At 37.6% G+C, this 19583-nt stretch overlaps 1 protein-coding gene across 1 annotated transcript in view; it reads left to right on the plus strand.

Moving 5' to 3' along the window:
- The window catches only part of LOC121907673 (polycystic kidney disease protein 1-like 2), a 44225-nt gene extending 27716 nt beyond the window's left edge, over nt 1-16509 (plus strand). Inside the window, exons 29-42 of the mRNA XM_042427369.1 lie at nt 242-449; nt 2002-2248; nt 3781-4015; nt 4205-4301; nt 4397-4531; nt 5171-5356; nt 6347-6677; nt 6837-6970; nt 7233-7360; nt 9778-9938; nt 10176-10386; nt 10770-10871; nt 11053-11184; nt 14456-16509. Coding sequence (XP_042283303.1) covers nt 242-449; nt 2002-2248; nt 3781-4015; nt 4205-4301; nt 4397-4531; nt 5171-5356; nt 6347-6677; nt 6837-6970; nt 7233-7360; nt 9778-9938; nt 10176-10386; nt 10770-10871; nt 11053-11184; nt 14456-14662 — 2514 coding nt within the window. The 3' untranslated portion in view covers nt 14663-16509. The remainder of the gene's footprint in view (nt 1-241; nt 450-2001; nt 2249-3780; nt 4016-4204; nt 4302-4396; nt 4532-5170; nt 5357-6346; nt 6678-6836; nt 6971-7232; nt 7361-9777; nt 9939-10175; nt 10387-10769; nt 10872-11052; nt 11185-14455) is intronic.
- Nucleotides 16510-19583: the final 3074 nt, after the last annotated feature.

Here is a 19583-nt window from a genome sequence, read left to right on the forward strand (position 1 = left end):
AATAAGCAGCATCCAAGTGATATAATAAACATTGTGTGGACTATGACACTCCTTTTACATTTCAAAATAGTGATGGACACATACACTGTGCTTCATTTACTGCATATTAGATGTCATTTCCTATACGTAAAAATCAAACAATACCAATCAAAAGTTTGGACACACCTTGCTATCCCCTAGAATGAAAAAGTGTGTCCATACTTTTGACTGGTACTGTGTATTTAAAAATCTACCCTCTCAGGATATCACAAGAATCGCCCACTCACTCTCTGAGACTGTGAAAAGCAACATCCCATGCACAGACTCTGAATTTGGACCAGGACAACAAGTTGATATCAATGCTGTCCTTTCTGTGGTGGAAGACTTCATCAAACAGAACAACAAAATCAGTGACAACACCCAGTCCACAACACAGAACCTTCACAACTTTGACCAGCCTCAGCTACCAGGTGTGTCCTTTTATGGATAGTGGATACTGTGACATTTATACAATTCTGTCTTTATTAGATCCAGTACATTATTATTATATATATATAGTTATAGTATGGAGTGAGGTTGGTGTGATGAAGAGCTTTCATCACTCCTTTTAAAAAAGTAACACTTGATACTCAGAGTTTCTGTCCACATTCAGCACCACTTACTGGTAAATTCAGTTCCATTTAATTCACTTTGCATTAGCTGTAGAGGGTTCTTTGCTATTCAGAAGTATTTGCACAACATACCTGATTATTTTTAATATTGTTAAAATTTGAGTACATATGATTTATCTTCTGCCACAGTCACAGTAGTTCTGTCAAAGCCTCATAGAAGCTGTAGTTGTTAGATGCTAAAAAATAGTAATTTTCTGATTAATGATCGACTATGATTATAAGCTCCACAGATTTTACTTTCCAGTACAGTAGTATGTATCTATTTAGCTTGGAATGTGGACAGGAAACCCTAATCTTAACAATATGTCTCAGCTTTTCACAAAGACAGGAATAAAATGTCTATTACATTTCTAGATACAAATAAATAAATGAATAAAAATTGAGCATAAGCTGGCATAACAGGGAAAGGGCTTCAATTCACAAAGAATGGATTGCAGCCGCTGATGGCACCATGAATTGTGCATCACTTGCAACCGCTATCTGCCCCATCTCAAGGTCTCATTCACCAAAGATATTGTGCTAGTGATATTTCGGCGCAAACATGCCTATAAGTTTTGCAGCTGAGTGAAATTTGCCCTCGTTTTGCGTCTGATTGTAATTATCCATGTGGCAAAGTATATATGTTGCCTTTGCGCCAAGAACACAGTAGGCAGGACAATGGCAGAGAGAAAGAGAAAAATTAAATGTTCAGACCATGAGCTACACATCCTGAACAACAAAGTGCAGAGGCATTCCCTAAAACTTCAGGCAAGGAATTTAAATGTGACTGAGAGAAACCGTATTTGGGATTTAATATTCTAGTCTGTCAGTGCTGTCGGTTTTTCCAAACGCACACCTTCAAGCAGCAAAAGAAGATGGCATGATTTGAAGAGGAGGACAAAATAAAAATATCATTCAGTGCCTCATTAGCTTCTCAAACAGGTGGTGCCATGATCATTGGAAAGTCTGGGCATGACACACCTGCGCTTCAGTTACCACCAACTCTCTGAAGACGCTAATAATTTCACTCTACTACGTGTGGCTATTAACACTGGTCTTTGTCAATTGGACTGTTTTGGATCATTGCTCATTTGCATATAAATAGGCCAATTTGCATGCAAATGTATGTATATTACCTAATTTAAAAACTTACAAATGGCAAAGGAGCACTGATACGCTATTTGCTTGGCAGCGCAGTTAGGGGTGCATTTCACCCTTTGCAGGTGTTTTGTGAATTACAGGGTTTCTTTTTGTCTTATTTGTGCAGGTTTAGTGGTGCACAATTCTTTTGTGAATTCGCCCCTCAGTCTATTACAATGACTCATACATGCAACATGTGCCTACAATTTTATGAAAGTATGTATATTTCCAGAAAACAGTGCTAGTGTGCATCCTAAGACAGCAGTGGATGGAATACAGAAGAAAAGCAACAAAACCCAGTATCTATACCGGCAGCTGTGTCACATTGACAGAGAGCTGAGTCTGCTGGGATCCTCCGGATTCCCAACCCCACACAGCTACAGTCAGGCTTTGCACCAAGTCCAGGGCATGAAGGGCTTCCTGGAAGATCAGCTCTTTACATCCAGCTGCATGAACCAAGATGAACTCACCCAGAAAAAGTACAAAATGCATTCAGTAAAAGGGTTCTGCATGTGTTAGCCTATTATCTACAAATTGTGTGTATTTTCACTTTATAGAGTGAATACTGGATGCTGGAGCTTTGAAAGTCACTTGATTGTGATAGAGGAAAATTTGTCATCTTCATTAATGTTTTTTTTGTCTTTGTCTTTTTATTTATCTTTGCTTTTATTTTTCTTTCTTACTCTATCATATTATTGGTTGTGCTTTCAAGGACACTCTGACATCCAAGATGAGAAAGTTGCTGCTGATAGGCATTGCATTCAAAAGTTGAGAATAAAAAAGTCCCTTCCTACAAATGCAATACCAATAATGTAAATTTGTCAGGGGTTTTCAAATTCTTTTCTGCAAACTGGTGCTGGAATTAATGGAATCCAATTGCTGATTGAGCAGTAGGTTTAGAAAACAGCTGGCAGTAATGTTGTATGATGCACTGAGCTAAAACCAGTGGTATAGTCTTTAAGCCTCTTTTTACCTTATCAGTTACCTACTTTGTACTGTATATACAGTACAGTGTACTTGCTGACTTATGCATGAAATCTTAAAGGAATAGTTTGTTGATATTTTTGTTAATGGGCTTATTTGCCTTCTTGCAGAGGACACTGTAAATATGAAGCTGTGAAGCGAGGGGATGATTAGTTTAGCATAAAAGCTGTGAGCAGAGGGAAACAAATACTTACTTTGTCCAAAATTTAAAACAACAGCCTACAAACACCTCTAAATTTCACAAATTTACAAGTGTCTCAATATGTCTCATTTTTGTTGTGAGAGTTGCAGTTTTACAAGGTTACATGCTGGAACCATTCGTTGGCTGGGCGTGTTGACTTCCTAGAGTCGTCCGTAGTGACAAAGCACTGCACCCGACCACTGTTTGCCAAGAAATAGTTACAGCATGCAGTCCCCCACTAAAACCATAACTTGTTGTTTTTACATTTTGTTTTTGATAAAACAAACAAAACAAAGACAAAATGTGTAAATTAGTCATATCTATCTAGTTTTGAAGTTCAATCAATCAATTTTTATTTATATAGCGCCAAATCACAACAAAAGTCATCTCAGGGCACTTTTCACATAGAGCAGGTCCGGACTCTTTAAGTTAATCTGCATTTGTTCAAAACACAAGACATTGTGCAGATGTATTTACGTAATGTTAATGTAAATCTTTATGCTAAACTAATCACCTGCTGGCTTCATATTCAGTGCACAGATATGGGAGTGGAGATCAATAATCTTCTCATTATTGGTGATTCATTAAGGAATACACAATTTGTGGGTGATGAGCTAAAACTTGCAAAATCACTGGTATAATATACCTTTTTAACCACTTAACACAATTTTTATCAGTTACTGTGTGCATGTAGTTCATATCATAACTACTAATGTGAAGGACAGAATGTAGGAAATTCCCAGTAAAAATGTCATTCTGAGAGCTCAAGTGTGAATGCAGTATTTTACTTCAAAAAGGGAGCTATATTTGAGAAAATGGTATTTTTTCCACTCTTTTCACTTGCAGCTTTGCAGACAGCAGAGACGGTGATGGTAATCAGAAGAAAAGGGTGTGCTGTCATGGAGGGCTACCCTGGTGGTTTATTTTTGTCGGCTGGCTGCTAGTGATCGCAACCAGTTTTGTATCGGGATATTTCACAATGCTTTATGGGCTGAAATTTGGAAAGGAACGCTCTATAAGCTGGCTGATATCCATGAATGTCTCCTTTTTTCAGAGTATCTTTGTTATTCAACCACTGAAGGTGAGAAGAAGTACATGTTGTTTCTCCTCTTCATGAAAATACCTCACCAGTACAATTATTTTTATGTGTTCTAAATGGCTCGATTTCATAGTTTTCTCGTAATTTGAACTTTTTACACAGATAATTATTTATGAGCACATGCCAGATGCTACATTCTGTAATCACTTATGTTAATGCCTCTTATCACAGGTGCTGGGTCTCGCAGTCTTCTTTGCGCTTGTAATAAAGAAAGTTGAAGAGGAGGATTTAGAAAATGTGGCGTTAGAAGGAAATGACAGGAATCCAGGTAAAAAGAAATACTCTCAAGATACAATTTCTTTGTCTCAAATTTGAAGTCATGCAATTGTTCAGGTAGGTTTTGCCACAACTCTGCACCCACAGATGACTGTAAGGGAACACAAACAGTCGGACGGGACAGCAGTCTTTATGAGCCACCTCCTCCTGCAGACATTGAGAAGATGAGGATGAACAAGATAAAGGAACAGAAAGCCTTTGCCCTCCTCAGAGAGATTTTGAGTAAGTAGAAACACTGATTTATTATTTTTTTTATTCTTACTGACTGTATTTCCAACAGGAGATTGGTATGTCAATCAATCACAATTCAAGGACATTTGTAAATGTAATTATATTTCAGAAGGCAAGTTCACTGATAGTCTGTCTGTTACTATAGAAACACATGACCTGAAACAACAGTATATATGTGAAGTTTCAACCTCAACCATGGGGCTCAATTGACGCCAACAAGCCAGAAAACAGAATTCAGTAATAAAATATGAAAGGTCATCTGGCAAATTCTACGTACAAAAAAAAAAAAATCGACATTGGTCTTGAATCCAGAATAGTGAGATACTGTTATTATGTGGTATCCTATATTTTCACATAACTAAATATCTATTTGGGCTTTTTTTTCCATTTAAATATTTTAACTGTGTATGATGATGCAATTCTGTAGCTGTGAAGATTATAGCTGTCTCTTAAAATCTAAACAACTTAACCATGAATCAAATGTTAGGTCAACTTAAGTCTGGCGTTTAGCCAGAAATCCAGATTTTTTTTATCTCGCTGGATTTTTCAATTTGACCCCCAGTCCTGTTTTTGCATCTTAAATTTGGAGAACTGTAATGTGTTATTTTGTTTCGTTGATGTGTTTTGCAGCCTACATTGGGTTCATGTGGATGTTGCTGCTGGTGGCGTACGGCCAGAGAGACCCAAATGCTTTCTTCCTGAACCAACACATTCGGGATAGCTTCAGTGAAGACGTCTCAGACAGCATGAGTCTTGGGGACGTGTTCACTTGGGCCAACACATCTCTACTCAGTAACCTCTTTGGAGTTTATCCAGGTAAAAATGTGGATGGATGAGACGTGATCAGATTCTGTTGTTTTAGGAAACCAAAAGATTTAGTGTCAGAGCTGCAAAGAAAGCTTTTGGGTTTTACCAGTGTTCCCAGCTGAACTTTAACCAGTGTGCATGTTTGCAAATGCCCACCCGGCACAACTAAGTTATTCAAAAAGGAAATGTTTTCTATCCATGAGGCCTAGTCAAGGTAAATGCAAAACATTTCAATCTCTTTCCAGTTTCAGCCTTTTCAACTGTGAATCCTTATATAACACAGGCAATTCTTTTTCTTCTTCCATATATTCATTCACCACAGCGAGGAAATTGACGTGCTTAGAATAGGTACCATTGCATTTTATTAAGGTTTTCTCTTTCTTTGCTGTCATTGTGATACAAAGCCAGAATTTTTAGTTTATTATTTAGGAACTATAATAAGACAGAAACAATTTGCACACATTTCCTTTTTCTCATTTCTCATCAGATAAAAGTGCTCTGCTCAGTGACGCAAACACAGAAGTGGATTTGTGCTGCCTTATGCCAAAGAAACTTTCACATGTTGTTTTGCTTTTTTTGTAGGAACAATGTCCTCTTGTGCCAAAAGTCTGAAAGTTTTTTAAGACCTTGGGTGATGTCCAGAAAAGCAAACTGCTCTGTCACATTCTGTAGAATTAAACAACAATCAAGTCCACACCTTGGAAACAGAATCCTTATATAGTCTTAAATCTTATTAAAGAGCAGCATGACTGTACTTTTAATTTTTAATCATTTTAATGATTTAATGATGATGAGCATAAAATATGGCAGCCATCCATGTCATTAAATTAAAGGCACAACTGACGAATAGTGATAGTTGTGAATATATGTGAAAGTAGTAAGTATTAAGTAACACCCAAGTAAAGTGTTTAAATGTGTAACATATAAAGACCACAAACCTAAAATTGCTTTCATCCAGCAGTGACTGAGAGAAAAAAAACTTTAAAATGTCTTTTCCAGGATTTATCACAGATGGAAACTCCAAACTAGTGGGCAATGCCCGTCTTCGTCAAGTGAGAGTGCAGAAGAACTCTTGTGAGATTGCAGACTGCATGCTCCTCTTTGTGCCAGATTGTCATGCTTCATATTCTTGGGAGGTGGAGGACATGGGCTCCTATGACCCAGGCTGGAATCACTCTACGAGAGATAATATCTCTATGAGCACCTTTAGCCCCTGGAAGTACCAGACAGAGGCTCAGCTGAGAGCTTACCCTGTCTGGGGCCAAATGGTGCTCTACAGAGGAGGAGGCTTTGTCGCGGAGCTCGGCCCAGATTCACAAAATGCCAGCAGGTGTGTTACATTAGCAGGAATGCATTGATACTTATGAAAACCAAACCTTTTTGCCCTTTTTTCTACCGGACTGCAAGTCTCTGTGCACTAAATAGGTTAAGTAATCATAACATTAAAAATATAAAGATGTGTACTGTGTACTGTGTACTTCTTCTGCAGGACCCTTGAGTATCTATTCACAAACAAATGGCTGGATGTATACACAAGGGCGATCTTTGTTGAGTTCACCGTTTATAATGCTAACGTTAACCTCTTCTGCATCGTGACGCTCTTGTTGGAGACCACAGCTGTAGGTAAGTCATGATAATCTAGTTAAAGCTTTGTGAAAAAATGGTTTTCTGGAGGATATATAACATTATTGTTACACAAACTGTGCATCTTAAACCATACTGTCAGATTTTGTTGCTTCTTGTTTTGTAATTGTAATTTCAGCCTGTGACAATACAATACAGCGTATTCACTTTTTCTCACTTCACATTGATAGCCAGTACTATATGAATATGAGATTGCTGGCCTGCATGTGTTTAAGTAAAACTGTTTCTATTGATTTTTTAGGAGCATTTCAGTTCCACAGTGAGCTTCGGACTGTTCGTCTTTACCAGTCAACTGGCGGTCTTCACATCTTCGTTATGGCTGCTGAGATCATATACTTGCTTTTCATCCTCTATTACATGTTCCTGCAGGTAAACACTAACATGACTACTTGCTTACACATCCCTGTTCTGTGTTATACTGCGACTGGCAAGAATCAGTCAAACCCTGTTCAACTCCACAGTTCATGTTTCCTGTAATCGCCCACCCTAATAAATTACACAGGACATTACAAGCGCTTTGATTATAGCTCTTTAACTATTGTGTTACATCATGAAAAAAATATCTGAAAACATTAACAGTAATGTGTTAATGATGATTCATTCATCATGTTGCTGTGAGGATGTCAGTGTTCAACTTTTCTGTGATTTTCTTCGATAACAGCTCTTAGTCAGGTCATAATCACTTCCTCTTCTATAGAAAAGTTTTTTGTTACAGCACTGAGTCATATTTCAAGTAGGACTTTCCTCTTTCTTCAGTACATTTGGCTTTATGTTAATGTTTGTTCACCATTAACTGTAATTTCTGAGACTTTGAGGTCCCATTGTGCATCCTATGATGACGCAGAGACATAAACGTGTCTTGTGAATGATTTTGATACTGCAACATGTGCACAGAAATAAGTGTTTCTTTTAATACTCTGCTTGACAAAATGTAAGACAGGAGCCTTTTATAAACTTTTTGCACACCCCTTTGAAGTTCACCAAGAAATTTGGATATGAAAACAGCATTGAGATCAAGGAGTCGCTCAGAAATAACGCATATTAAATCACATTACAGTAAAGATTAAGTGTCTGAAACCAACCATTTAGCAGAGAGTAAACTGAATTATACACAAGTAAAAAGCACAAATGAAAGATTCTTTCAATCGGCATTAATATATTATGATTTGCATGACTGTATACACCCATTTATATATTTTAACCATATCCTCAGTTGATAAACTTACTTGTGGAATAGCAAGTTAGTTTTAATGGATTAGAAGGTACTGTGTTTGTCATTTCAGAGTTATTATACTTATTCATTGAGATATCTCAACTTCTGCTGAATTAATTGGAATTAATTGATCCCCTGAGGTGACCCCAGCAACACCATGAGTTTGGCATCTGTGATTTATGAGTGAAATATCTCAACAACTATTGATTGGCTTCCTATGACATTTAATACACATATTTGGTGATATTTGAGAGAATATGTGGGTGAACTGGAGGCGGGCTACAGAGTACAACCTCTGTAAAGCACCATGAAGTCCCACAACATAATAATAAAACCAAATAGGATCAAACATAACCCAAATATGCCAAAAAAAGAAGACAATAACTCTTATGAGCTGCATTTATGATTTAGCTCACAACACACTGAAATTCCAGACCATGATTATAATCATGATTGATTGAGACTAATAATGATTAGTCTGTCTGAGCAAAATGAGTAAAGAGTAAAATGTGTATCAATACTATCTGTTCCCAAATTTTTTGTTATTAATGATTAGAGGTGTGTTCAGTATATACGCCTCCATGCACACAGTGATGTCACCACTGCAAATATTATATCAAAGGCAATCTAATAATAATGTTGACAGAACAGAAAAGCATATTTTGATTCTCTAGAGGAAATGAAGTCCGGACTTATAATAGAAATATCTCCACAGCGTTGATGGAGCTCAAGATTAATTTTGAGAACAGCTGCTTTATTTCAAAATATCTTGTCTGATTTTTAAAAAAAATACAAAAAAAAACAGACCATCAAGTATCACCAAGTATCTTTAGATTCGGATTAATCCTATGGCTTTGTCCAAAGAATAAAATAATTAAATAATTAATGCTGTTAAGGATGCTTTGCCATGTGCATAAAAATATGCTCAGGTGCTCCTCATTGGTATCGTTCCTGCTGCTGTGTGATGGCTACTGGTATTTAATAAATCAGCAAGTCCTCATTGTTGGTTGATGCACCCCAGAACGACACATAGAAGCATTTTCAGATCTGACGCCCCTGAGGGCAGTATTTGGTAGGATGATTTGTCTATTCCTTCCAAAGCCGTCATTGTTCAAATGATTTCCTCCTTTCCTCTTGTTATAATTACTGTGGCTGCTAGAGGGCTTCTGTCAGTTGAACATAAAGATATGTCATTTTGGGGCACTTGCTTTTTTGATTTTGTCAGTTTTCTTGAGAGGACAGTCTCTAATAAACTCAAAGGACAGCATACTTCATACAAACAGAACAGACATTTTAGCATGAGAGCGAGAGACGGAGCTTGAAAATGGGAGAACAAAAGCGTGAGAGGAATCATGGCACATTATGAGAGTGTTAGCATGCTGATGTTAGCGTTTAGCTTGAAGCACTGCTGTGCCTAAATACAGCCATACTGATTCACTACCATGGCTGTATACCATTGTTTTTTGTTGTTTTTTTTCTTATAAGATTATTGGAACAAAACAATGGTCATTCACACATACTGGCTCCCGTTGTGTTACATTTAACAATTATTTTTCTTTTCTCTTCCTGTCAGGGTAAACTGATGAAGCAGCAGCGGTGGGCGTATTTCAGGAGCAAGTGGAACCTTCTTGAGCTAACTATCATCATACTGAGCTGGAGCGCCGTGGCTATCTTCATCAAGAGGACTCTGCTTGGGAATCGTGATATGACCTACTACCAAAATAACAAAGACCAGTGAGACTAACATAAACTGACTTCAACTTTATGCTTAATCTTTCATTGGTAGGGAAGTGTCAAGCCAACGCATTCACACGTGAAGAAAATGTGCAGTAATGGCTCTATATTGTTATTGCGTGTTTGCTTTCAAACGTTTGTTTATTTCATATTTGTCTGTTCTAAACTCCTCTAAAATCATTACACCATGTTTTGGTGTCTTTTGTACTATTTTTCTCCTTTTTTTACTGTGTGTAGATTTCCCAGTTTTTACGAGACGGCCACAGCTGATTCTCTGCTTCAGTATCTGATTGCCTTCCTGGTGCTGCTCGCCACAATCAAACTGTGGCATCTGCTAAGATTGAACCCCAAGATGAACATGATCACAGCGACACTGCAGCGAGCCTGGAGTGACATATTGGGTTTCCTTGTGATTATTGTGATCATGTTTATGGCATATGCCATTCTGGTGAGTATCTTCCCCCTTTACTAAGTTCCTCCCTCTTTCAAAGTTCTACTTTCTGAAAAGTTTCTGTTTTTTTTCCAAATGATTGGGACTTAAATAATAAATTAACACAATTAACACTTAAATTAAAATTAACATAAAAGCTATTGCTGGTGGAGTATGGTACTGTGGGTGGTTGATTTAATTTAATTCATATATTCATGAATAATAATTATTTAATATTCTAATTTGATCTAGTTCTGTGCATATTCTCCTAAAACAGTTAAAATTGCAATCTATGTGGGGCATGAAATACTAATGACCCTAATCTCAGTCCATTATCTTCAAAGTTAAAAGAGATGATTTCATTGGTTCCTCTGCTGATATAATGATCATACTCTTTCTAGTGCAACGTGATTTATGGCTGGAAGATGTCCTCTTACAGAACTTTATTGGATGCTCTCCTGACCATGATCAGCCTTCAGATAGGCATCTTTAACTATGACGAGGTACGTGAGATCTAAACCTACTCACAGACTGAATACTTAATTATAATCTTGAGTAATAATAAGTGCATATTGCAGTATCTCTAACAAATAGCCATATGTATGGATCTTTTTCTCTCTCTTCATATGTAGTTGGTTTGATGTCAACTTGATAGTGAAATCTCACTGATTTGTTGTTTACCAGGTTTTGGACTACAACCTTCCGCTTGGTGCATTCCTTATTGGTTCCTGTATTGTGTTCATGACCTTTGTGGTGCTCAATCTCTTCATCTCAGTGATCCTTGTGGCATTCGATCAGGAGCAAATATATCACAAGGTAATATTTATCATAAGTCATTGTTTTAAGAGTAATGTGTTTAAACCAAAAAATATAATCTTTACTGTATACATACAGTATGTATTGTTTAAGGCATACGCACAACATAATGTAGTATTAGGGCTGGTTGATAAATCTAATTAATTTGATAAAATGTGAATTTAATGGTCACATCTGTGGGAAGGACAGTCTGAAAATGACTGCACATGGATATGCACTCTTGGTTTGTGTGAGTTGACAAGGTATCATCTCTGCTTACGAGAGACAGTCAATAGCTGCACTGAAAATACAATCTCAATTTACTTTAAACTGCACAGTATAAACAACTGTATGCATATACAGTAGTTTGGGTCGCTGTTTCCAGCAGAAAAACTTTGATAAGCCCACTATACACTACCTGCCCATCACATAACTGCTGACAAAGTTAACAACTAGCTTGTGAACATAGTGGAGCATTTAGCAGATTAAGAGACACATATTCCCCTCAGATGCTGGTGGAGACCAAATCAGAGCTAAAGGGAGAAAGAATGTGGGACTTAAGTTCACCAGGAGGACAGAAACATTATGCCTTCTTAATGCGTGCTTCTGGCGTGCAAGGTACAAGGCTGAAATTATATGTTTCCTTAGAAGATCATAGTTCTTTACCTGCTCATTATGCTTCAGCACCCAAAAGCTTCAGTTTCACAGAAAAAATGATCTGACCCTTTGATTTTGTGTGTCTTTTACTATCCTGTGTTAGGTTGGCTTAATTGTGGCATGGCAAACAAAAAAAGCAGCTGAAGGTTGACGCTGTTAGCCTCTCCTTGGCAGAATTTCTTCTTTAAATATTAGTTTCTCACCTCTTTTTGTATTCCATAGCAGCTTTTGTTTACTTTGGAGTAGGCCCACCATCAGATCATATTTTCACTCGCTGATGCATGGCGCTGATAGCATGGTAGTCATTCCAAATCAATCCATAACTGTTCTCGTGAGAAAGTCTAGAAAACTGAGCTAATGTAATTCTCTCAGTTGTCACATGTAAGCAAAACTGCAGAAACCTAAAATGTGAACTAATTAGTTCCTCATGTCATTCTGTCAAAAGGCCCCATATGCACGGTTGATCTAACTCCTATAGGAGTTAAATAACTTCTTCACTAGGAATAGGTTGTATATATATTCCTAATGAAGAAGTTATGAGCAAGTCCACCATGAAGCAGCAGCCATCAATCAAATCACAGGTCACAGAGATGCTAGACGGTATGGAGTAGCAAAGACTTCAGTATTAAATAAATGAGACATTATGAAATATATATCCTAATGAATAAATATAGTAAAATGTATAATTGAACATATCATTTTTATTTCATTATAGGCTTTATGCACCTTTTATTTTACAATGAAAAAATGATAAAACCACAGACTCATAACTGATTGATTTCAATATTTCAGCAGTTTTCTATTTCAACAAATAATGAGTGTGAGCTTTCCCTTTTTTTTCGCCTGCAAGCTAGCACCTCATTAGAAATGATGTGCGTTTCTCTCAGTAGTTTTATTTCACAGTGGCACTTTTATTTCATGATGTAATTTCATTTTTCATGATAACTGAGTTGTCACTTGTCATCACCGCCTCACTCCTCAGCATTCATGGCCTCCCAGCAGGCTTAGCAACTGCTACCAAAATTGAGTCAGCTAGATCCTGTTGGCTAGAGGAGCAATGTCAAAGAGCCAGTCTTTTACTTTAGTAGCCAATAGAAACTCCATTGTGAATCCCCATAAACAGAGACATTATGGGGGAAAAAAGTGTGGCTTGCATTATGTAAAAAATAAAAAAAAAATGTTGAAAGGAGGCATTTTGTATAAAAAGAGATCAAAGATTAAAAAAAAAAAATTAACTCCAATAAAACTTATGAAAATAAGCTTGATTGACAAAAAACTTTAAGTTTAATAACATGTATTTCATTATTTCATTTTGTTCTCAATCCTAAATATTAAGTACTTATGTCTTCTATATTTAAAACCATAGACTGTGTATGATTTAAACAATGTAACCTTCATCACAGCTTAATGGTCGTCTAAAGTGCAGATTGTATTATCCACAGACAAAGACATGACAGTATGGAACAGGACCAAACCCCCAGGAAGTACACCAGTCTTTGACATAGGGCCTTTCTCTTAACCAAGTAACGCCAAGTTCAGACTTGCGCATTTGATAGTTCAGACTTGGCAAGTTCGACTCGGGTGTACAAACTTCCGAGGACAGGAGGACACAGTACGATCATTCTGCAACTGGAACAGCAGCGTATTTGCTGACAGCATCAGCTCAGCTTCAACACACCTGCCTCACTGTACTGTGAGGTAGGTGTGTTGACAGAGAGATGCAGTAAATTATGTTATTCGGTCTGTAATGTAGCTATAATAAAGATCTAAACTGTTATGTAGCTTAATAAAATAGAACAAAATTTAATGTAGAGTGTTCTGTTCATTTTAATACATTTTTATATATTGAAATGTGATGATATCTGTACATATAGAGCCCCAGAGGCAGCGCTTTTTCCCATCCAGTAAAAACAAGAAGTTTCACATTCAGACAAACTAATGTGGCAGCTACAATTGTTAGATTTCATCTGCGAGACCAACATTAATCTTCCAAAAGGAATTATATCATATATCATAATGCTACGGAGACATTAGAGCCAGCAGTAAATTAGCAAAGAGCTGCATAGATCAGTTCATTGGATCACATTCTCCCCGGGATGACGACAGACGTTGACCGACTGATCATCTCAGGAGTCGGGCTGCTAGCAGCTGGGATATTATTTAGATAAACTGACCGCAGACTGGGAATCTAAATGATTAATATTTTTTCAGGTGAGAAAGTAAACTTAATAAAGTGACACCGACAGTCCTACAGTGAAAATTACAACAGCTTTTATCCTGGCTAACGGTGTGACTGCATCACTTAGTCAGTGACAGACATTCATGTTTATAGGGCTGGTCCCTAAGGTCCAGCCAAAAATGTTTTTACAAGGACCATTGTACACCTGCAAAATGTCACTTCAATAGAGGAAACACAATCATTTCATTGTTATTCTCTGTGGGGTTTAGCTGTTCCCCATGCAGTTACATACCAGAACTAAATTGCACTTCCATCTTTAGATGTCTGTATTTCACACTGCCCAAAAGGAAACAAATACATTCAAATAGAGATCATGGGTCAGAAGCACTCTTTAAATGAATATCTCTAATAATTCCTGTCACCCTAACAATGATTTTTCCCTCCTCTCTTACTCAGCCCTCAGAGGAGGAGGAGATTCTCGACCTAATGTTGAAGAAAATCTGCAGTCTTTTTGGGATCAGATACCAAGTTACAAAAGACACCCCGGGGCCTGACATGAACAGCAGCAGTGGTTTGAGCCTTAATAACAGCCGAAATGTTCCTAGAAATTCCTCAGTTGATGTAAACAATATTCAGACATCTGACAACTCTGTAAATCTCTAGGAATATACTGCAGCTTTATGTGTATGTGTTTCATATTTGGTTGTTTTGTATGCACTAATATCCACTTTCTCATGTTCATTATTCTGTCTTTCAAGGTCAGAGCATGCTGTGCTGTTTTTTGAAAATGATGTGATAGATAATTATCACATACAGAATTAGACTGCCAATTGCAGGTGTGAATGAGATGTTTGCTCAAAGGATATTTTATTCATAGCATGTTTTTTTTTTCTCCTATGACTATTCCACTCAGCTGCACAGAGAGAAAGTGATATATTTCAGTGTATACACACACACACACACATATACTTACATATTCACCAAATCACTTGTTACAGGTGTGACTCCTAATTAATGATCAGGTGAGACACAACTGACACATACAAATGCAAATACAAATTAATAAAAGTTCCAAGAGTAGAAAAATTACATCCTAGCAGGTACAGACACAAATTGTTTAAACCCTAACCCTGACTTGTAAAATATCTTAAAGGGGACATATTGTGATTTTTTGCTGGTTTTCTACTTCTTATTTACTGGTATGATGTCAGACATCTATGATAAACATGGTAAAAGTTCCAAAACTTGAGGTGAATGTGTGTAGAAATGCTACCTGCAAGTCAAGCCCAGGCTTCAACCTGCTCTGAACGCTTTGTTTGCAACATTGGTTGGTTTGTTTACGTAGCCTCGAGTGGCAGGAAACTGTCTGTGATGTAATTTCCAGAATCTAACCAATCAGAACAGAGTGGGCTCATCGGGAGGGGGGCCTTAAAGAGACAGTAGCTAAAACGGCCTGTTTCAGACAGAGGCTGAACTGAGGGGCTGCATGAAGGACTAGTACAAGATATATAAGGACTTTTTATAACTGTAAATCATGTAAAGATATTCCAGTAGAGCCCCAGATTAAAAATATAGATCTGTAAATGTGCATGATATGTCCCCTTTAAAGAAGAAATTAACTAATCAGTATAAAAACCTGAAGAAAAGGAGATACGTCATCTCACGCACTGTATATATTTAATCTTAAATGTGTGTTCCACACTAAAAAAGCATGTCTGATTCCTGTTTGCATATTACTTTCTACACATATATGTTCATGTCACAATTGGTTTAGTATAACTTATATTTAACTCAAAAGTAAAATATAAAAATAAATATAAAGTTATTGCACCAAAACATATTTGCTAAAATTAAGAAAATAAACATATGTATAGGTTTATTCCAATGCATGCTATAATAGAGTTTCTCATTTTGTCTTGTATTTGTTGAGTACATACATATATTTGTTCTGTGAGAATTGTGTAGTTTAATGTTTTTGGTCAATTAAAAAGCTCTATAGCTGACACTCTATTACCATTTCTTTTTGTTATGTACAGTGGTGATGGTGACGGTTTAGAGTCAAAATTTATTTTATGCATGTTTTTCACTCTCTTAAAATTGTTCATAAAAGTGTCAGATAAGTATATTAAATAAAAAGGTGTGACTGCCATTTCTCACATCATGTTGATAATACTCCTAATACTTCTTTTTTTAAGTCAGTCCATTTTCCAGGTGCCTCTTTTATATTTATATTTTTGATAACCACTGTTCCGATAATATCCATAAAGCAGAGATAGCCTTGTCATGTGGGAAACGCATACTGTAAATAAAGGGGAAATCATGTTTACTGAGCAAAACTGGTGATACAGACCATAATGTTAAACGTACAAGTTGACAGTTTACACTATCACCTCCTAAAATGATCACAAACAAGGAGATACTGTCAGCACCTGACTAACCACACCAGATTACAGTACCTATATGTTCACGAATAGCCATGGTAGATTTTCATCAAAGCCTGTTGCAGTGAGAAAAACAAGACCCTTTTCTGTTTTCTCCAGTTAGGAAATGTCTGATAGAAAATGATCCACTACTCACAGTCAGCTCTGTGTGTGTGTGTGTGTGTGTGTGTGTGTCACCAATGAGTCAACACAACAGGACAGTACTTCCAGTAAATAACCAAGGCCAAGAGCTTTAATTTCATGTTAGATTTGTGAAAAACATCTACTGGAAACTGCTCGAGCCATTGCAATCGGAGGCTTCACCAGAAATAACTATATGTTCCTAATGTGTACTATGTGTAATCCAATGCATATATACAGTACCCCTTTGGCCACTTAACATGGTATCCTCACCTGAACGTTGTGTATTGAGAAAAAAAAAATAGACTGCATCTCCAAAAGCATGTGGTCACCACAGCATTACACCCATATGTGATTGTTAAACACGTCATTCCAAAATCATAGGCATATGCTGCTATAATAGCCTCCACTATTCTGAAGGCTTTCCACAAGATTTCTGTGTGCTTCTGTCAAGTCGGTCAGTCAAGTTCTTGCACACCAAACTCTCAAAGCCATTTTGTAATGGACCTGGCTTTGTGCATGGGGGCAATTTCATGTCAAAACAGGAAGAAACCTTGTAAAACGGCAAAACTGTATACTTGAAAGCTGTAGCATACAAGAAAAAAGAAAGAAGCACTTTTACTGTAAGATATAAAATTAAAGGGCCATGCCAAAATCATAAAGCCAGCCCAGGTCCATTATTCCTTTGCCACAAAACCTTACTGTTTGTGGCTTTCTCCTGACATCCACCAAAGCCAGATTTTGACCAACAAGTCCTCTGAATTAAATGACAAACCACGTTGTTTGTCCATGCCCTCCAGCACAGCACATATACGTGTTTTCTTATCTGATACCCCAAATTCACAACACAACATTGTTTGTCCATGCCTTCCAAAACCATTACAAATCACTCTTTCAGAAATAACTGTTTTATGATGTAACAAAGCTATGATTGGCTAAGGTTTAGGTACAAAAACAACGTAGGGAAAAAAGGAAATGAACAGCAGTCTCCCATATTAAAGTCCAAGGTTTTGTTGTCCCATTCTTCCATCCCACCTTCCTCCCTCTGCAGACTTTGACGCTCTATGAACTGTATATACACACACAGTACATCACACTACTTCCTCCTTTCCTCCCGACGGACGGACAAGAGTCATGATTCTTTACAGCACCTTAAGGGCTTTGTCACATTTAGAAGCAAACATATTGTTGTCTTGGCCACTTGCTAAAAGAATGATGCTGTCATTTTTCATGGGAAGACTCAATTCTCACACTGCCAGAGCGGGAGGCACGGTTCATCACCCCAGACAAAATGTTTTCGCTGCTGTTTGGTGTGTGTTGAAAGTGAGGACGAAATATTATGCACTTTATGCTTCACTCGACAGTCCTTTTTTGTGAGCTTGTGTGTCCTGCTGTTCTGAGGCTATCCTGCTGTTGCTCCTAGACACCTTCACTTCACAATAACAGCACAATTTATAACAGCAATTTGACAAATTGTGGGTAGTGGTGGCATAAAGGTTAGAGAATTGAGATTGTGACCTGAGGGTCACCCGTTGAATCTCCCAGACTGGCAGGATAAATCTGGGTTGGGAAAGTGAAGAAGCAGCACTTGCCCCTTCATCACTACCGCCACTGAGGTGCCCTTAACCCCAACTGCTCCAGTGGAGTTGCTCAGGTCTGAATGTATAACTGTGTGAATGTAATCAGGACATTCCTGAAAAAGAGAGCATTGCTCTCAGAGAAAATCCCCTGAATAAATAAAGGTTTAAAAAAAAACTTATTGTCACGTTAAAAGTTCTTAAGCCCTCATTCTTCTACTATTTGTTTGCACCAAAGGAGATGGCATGGATGTACAGTAATGCTGATTTTTGCTGTTTCAGCAATGGGATGGGTGTGACAAATTGAAAGCCAAAGCCACAAATTAAAGGAAACATCCACATACAGTATCTTTGGATTTATAACCACCCAGATGATCTCTCTTTCTCGCTGTGTCTGTTTCATATGTTCTAGGAAATGTAAGGCTGATGCTGTCAAAGGCACTTGATGGAGTCTGTGGTCTGTGCAATTAAAAATATCAGTGAGTGTAAGAATTAACAGAGATAAAAAGTCACGTTTGTCACTCACCCTGACTGGAGGTGGCAGTCTGTCTTATTTGATATGGTGGCACAGTAGAGGCAGGAACACCGTGACAGCCCTTGTAAGTGCACCGATATTACGAAAATGCCAGAAATTGCACAAGCAGCAGGAGGGAGTCATTATACCTAAAAGATGCCTTCTGTCTAACATTTATCTCCCTGACTGAGGAAAGGCAGGCAGCGTCCTGTCTCCTTCCACTTCCTCTGATGGGGATTTTGTCGTCTCCCTCCTCTAACTCTCGACTATGTCCATGAACACTTTCATCCAATGCAATAAGACATGATGGTATGACCAATACTGCTTTACAGAAAACCCGCAACATGTAGTGAAAACACCAGTCTACTCAAGAAGTGAACTATTTTTGATGTTTTCTGTGTGTCCATGTAGATGACTGTCATATATCTCACAAGCAATCTTACAATACCAATTCATTTTGCCAGTTTGTTGCCTGGATAATGTTCTCTGGCCACATTTTTTTTTTTTCCAGTTCGAGAGTGTGTCATTCTTTTTCTGCACAGAAGTCACAGTGAGAATGAGCTGAATGGTTGTGGGAAAGATATACAAAGACTTTGACACCACAGACTGGGTATCACGTCCTGTGTCCCACATGTGGTTAGGTCTAGACCACTGCAACAGTTTTTTACGGTTAGGGAAAGACTGGTTCTATGCTTCGAGTCGGCATTGACGTTTTCAGTATTTAAACAAGACTTTCCTTCAGTGTAGTCGATTTATTGCAACAATATGCTTTTCAGTTTGGAGGTGTGAATCTGCTCATATGATACTCTGCACCAAATCCGCTTAACACAGACTATCCCCGTGCTCCGGGCAAACACCTGAGAAACCCTAACCCTACATCTGATGAACACATTAAAAGAAATATCCAAAATTCATGAACAACTGAATACAGG

This window comes from Thunnus maccoyii, chromosome 11, assembly GCF_910596095.1.
Source record: "Thunnus maccoyii chromosome 11, fThuMac1.1, whole genome shotgun sequence".
Classification (NCBI taxonomy): Eukaryota; Metazoa; Chordata; class Actinopteri; order Scombriformes; family Scombridae; genus Thunnus; species Thunnus maccoyii.